Here is a 4,326-nt window from a genome sequence, read left to right as displayed (position 1 = left end):
CACCATCTTCTCAATCATATTGTAAATATCAGTTGCGCTCATGGCATCGACTTCTCTATTATATGGTGATTACAAAACACTTTTGCACTGATTGATCAATCCATGGTAAAAGATTCGCATATGCATACCAAGTGATATACCATGATTTAGAGCTCTCCTCAACAATTCCTTAAATATTTCCCACACCTCGGATAATGGGTCATCCGCTCCTTGATTGAATTGAGTGATTTCACTTCTTAACTTGATAATGTGCTTCATGATTGAACTGTTGCTTTTGGTCTTGGAGCAAAATTATTCTCCGAGTTTTGTATTTCTTTCTTCTCTAGCATTTCGGCAGAGTGGATTCATATTAATTTGAATTTCCATTGCACTTTCTAAGATATTCCCTAGCAAACCTTTTTCTCTAATTGTGTTTGGTGGTTGTGGAAGTGGAGATTTGGTGTTGTTTTTAATGGTGATAAAGATGTCCCGATAGAGTTCAACTTTTGATTGCTTCCTCTAAAGAAACCATTGCTGCGAATGAGCTTGTGGAGGCTAATTTGAAGCTTTATAGTCAAGTTATTTAGATTTCTTTGAGACATCCTTAGCCTTGGGCCAAGCTTAATTTGGATGGAACATGTAGGGTATTTCTAGTTTGTATTTTGTTGAGGGCTTACTCAAGGACTCAGATGGTAATTGGTGTGGAGGTTTTAAAGCTAAATATAGGACGTTACGCTTCTAATTTGACAGAGAGGTAAGGCTTATATTTTGGTCTTATTTTAGCTTGGGAGAAAGAGGTATATACGTGTGATTTTTGAGTTTGATTCTCAAATTGTTGGTACCTTTATGACAAGTTCGGTTGTGATTTATTATTTCTTTTCGTGGTTAATTCATATATGTCTGGCATCAGGTATTGTTGTTGGTTGGGATGTGTGTTTTGTTCATATTTATTACGAGGGACATAAAGATACTAGCTGGTTGGCAAACTACATAGGATCTCTTCCTTATTAATAATGTCCACAATTGATCAATTGGAATGCATTTTTCTTATTTATTTTCTCTTTTTGAGCATTTTTTTTCCTTCCTTCAACAACAACAACAACAACAACAAAGTCTTAGTTCCGAAATAATTCGGGGTCGGCTAACATGAACCATCATATAAAACCGTGAAATCAAGTCGTGTCAGCGACACAAATTCGCTCCCTCCACTCCGTCCTATCCACTACCATATTTTCCTCAATTCCCAGTAAACTCATATCACTCTCGATCACCCTCCTCCAAGTTTGCTTAGGTCTTCCCCTACCCCTCACCACTACATCCCTTTGCCACTCTTCGGTTCTCCTAACCGGCGCATCAAGCGCTCTACGTCTCACATGGCCAAACCACCTTAGTCGGTTTTCTCTCATTTTATTCTCAATAGATGTGACCCCTACTGTTGTCCTAATTATTTCATTACTCACCCGATCCTTTCTCGTATGACCACACATCCATCTCAGCATACGCATCTCCGCCACCGACATCTTATGGATGTGGCAGTGTTGCACTGCCCAACACTCCGTACCATATAACAATGCTGGTCTAATTGTCGTCCGGTAGAATTTTCCCTTCAATCTATTAGGCATGTCGGGGTCACAGAGGAAACCCGTAGCACTCTTCCACTTCGACCAACCAGCTTTAATCCTATGAACAACATCTCCATCTACTTCTCCATCTGTTTGGATAATAGATCCTAAATACCGGAAGCAATCCGAGGCCTGAACAACTCTCCCATCTAGGGTGATTGTCCCTGCCTCCCTACTCCTATTGCCGCTAAACTTACACTCCAAATATTCTGTCTTACTTCGGCTAAACTTAAAGCCTCTAGATTCTAGAGTTTGTCTCCATAGCTCCAACTTCCTCTCCACTCCTTTCGTCTCATCAACCAACACAATATCATCTGCAAACAGCATGCACCATGACATACCATCTTGAAGTGAACTTGTTAGTTCATCCATAACGATGGCGAAAAGAAATGGGCTTAGTGCGGAACCTTGATGCACTCCAATCGTAATAGGAAACTCTTCAGTCTTCCCAACACTAGTACGTACACTCGTGTATGCTCCCTCGTGTATGCTCCCTCATGCAAGGAAAAATTAAATTTTGATCAAAATATTTTACATTATTAAACATTATATCTTTATGCCATTTAGTTTCATGTTTAAAAAAAATGTCGAGACTATTATACCTTTACATTATTGGATGATTTATAATTGAAATCTATGAAGTCAAATTTTTGCTATTTTTTTTGTTTTTTTGTTTTTGTATTTGTTATACAATTTACATATATAATGCATATATAGGCAGTGATGGTTTCATTTAATTAGTGTGGAAAAAGACATAACAACTAATAAAATGAAGTTGTTGAACGACATAAAATACTAATACTAGTAAGAAACAAAGATGGGGTTGTGCATCAAATCCAAATGGGAATTAAGAAGATAGGTATTAAAAGTGGGACACGTGGCAAGCAAGTGCAAACAAGAGGAGGGTGACGCTGGCGGGGAATTCAATATTAATAAACGCGGGGTCGCCGCCCGCGTTTTCATCTTCCACTTGGAATCGAATAATCTAACCTGCTCCCATTCATCATTCTGCTTCCTCTCTATATAATAATCATAACTTTAAATTATTCTACTTAAACTTCAGTTCCTTTATTCCTTCTAAATTTAATTCACATCCAGTTCCAGCAAGATGAGTCAGAATCAAGTTACAGGTAAATTCATTTATAATATTTTCAATTTCTTATTTATCATATCATGAACAAATTCATAAGAATACCAAGATTGAAAATGGTTAATTTGAAATTGAAGAATCATATCCAGCACCGGCACCGGCAGATGCATATGTAGCTCCACCACCGGCCGGTTATCCGACTAAGGATGCTAGTGATCAAAATCCTGTTCCCGTTGAGACTACATCCAAGGGCGATGGCTTCTGGAAAGGATGGTACGTTATTTTATTATTCTCTTTCTCTTTCTCAATTATCTGATTCTAAATCAATAACTTTTAATTACCATCTTCAAATTTTAAAATATACTTTCATCTCGTCAGAATTTAATAATTTAATTCAGTATTTTGATTTTGAGTAAGCTTATAATTTAAATTTAAACCTAAGTGTCAGAATTAAGTTCGCCTGTTCACGTTGCTTTCCCGAATCTGGTAAACATAGTTGTTGGAGAAAACAATTTTCACACCGTATCACCATAACTAATATTAACTCTTTTTTTTATAGATAAAATAGGCGTAACTTTTAATTTAATTTTAAAATAATCTATTAATTTTTTTTCTAAAATTTTCCAAACCCTTGTCAACTATTTTTTCCTCACAGCCACTGTATGCAAAACTGAGTCGAGAAAGGAAAGGATGCATTAATTGTTTAAATATATTTGAAATTATCAGTTTGATTCTGCATCTGGAAAAGATTTGTATTCCAGTATTAAATAATTCGTTTAGTTATACAATAAGTGTAATTTGGTGTTTTAATTTAAATAGGATTGTTGACATATTTATATCTGAAATAAATAATGTGCAGTTGTGCTGCCTTGTGCTGTTGCTGTGTATTGGACGCGTGCTTTTAAGGAGGAAGGAAGGATATAGGATTCCACACATTTCTATATTTTATTTTTTTAATTCATGCTTTGTATATATTTTCATTTTCTCTTTAACCAGTGTGTTTATTCCCGACATATTATTTTACATATTTTCTCATCTTTATTTCTTACTTTATTTTTGTCATTATTTTTTATTATATGAAAAGTCTTTATATGTTCGTTAGATGATTTATATTTCGTTAGATGAAAAAAAAAATTTGGTATAGATTGTGACATATTCTACACGTTGAAAATGACTATAAATAGTATAAAAAAAACTATACAATGTATAAAAAATATAAAAACATAAGAAAATATATATTTCTGGTAAATCTATATTTCTGGTAAACCAGAAAATATATATTTCTGGTAAATCTAAAATCATAAAAATACATCTGCAATCTAATTTTTATCATTTAAATTATTTGGAATATTCGAATTAGAGTCATGTTTTTTGTTTTTAATCACGTAGATTTATTGATCCACGAATAAATAAATTATTTATATTTTTGTTAAATTCAAAAAATATATAAATAAAAGAATAATAGAAAACAATAAAGATATCAGATAAAATATATGAATATATATAAAAATAATAATAATAATAATACTAAAAACATAGAAAATCTAATCCAAAAGATAAAACTTTTTTCTTCCTTCCCAAGTAAATCCACAAAAATAGATTTTTTGTACCATCTATTAATTGATTTATTTATTC

At 33.5% G+C, this 4,326-nt stretch overlaps 1 protein-coding gene across 2 annotated transcripts; it reads left to right on the top strand.

Moving 5' to 3' along the window:
- The first annotated feature begins 2,561 nt into the window (after positions 1-2,561).
- On the top strand, positions 2,562-3,794 carry LOC136206094 (protein CYSTEINE-RICH TRANSMEMBRANE MODULE 9-like). 2 transcript variants are annotated; one of them, XM_065997017.1, is made up of 3 exons: positions 2,562-2,731; positions 2,841-2,964; positions 3,551-3,794. In XM_065997017.1, exons 1-3 carry the CDS (start codon positions 2,710-2,712, stop codon positions 3,594-3,596), a joined length of 192 nt encoding a protein of 63 aa, XP_065853089.1. In that variant the 5' UTR covers positions 2,562-2,709; the 3' UTR covers positions 3,597-3,794. The 2 variants fall into 2 exon arrangements, with proteins under 2 accessions (XP_065853089.1, XP_065853088.1); XM_065997016.1 differs by having other exon boundaries at positions 2,571-2,731; positions 2,829-2,964.
- Positions 3,795-4,326: the final 532 nt, after the last annotated feature.

The sequence above is a fragment of the Euphorbia lathyris genome, chromosome 9, assembly GCF_963576675.1.
Source record: "Euphorbia lathyris chromosome 9, ddEupLath1.1, whole genome shotgun sequence".
In the NCBI taxonomy this organism is placed as follows: Eukaryota; Viridiplantae; Streptophyta; class Magnoliopsida; order Malpighiales; family Euphorbiaceae; genus Euphorbia; species Euphorbia lathyris.
Note: the sequence above shows the minus strand (reverse complement) of the source record. Positions and strands in the feature narration are given on the sequence as shown.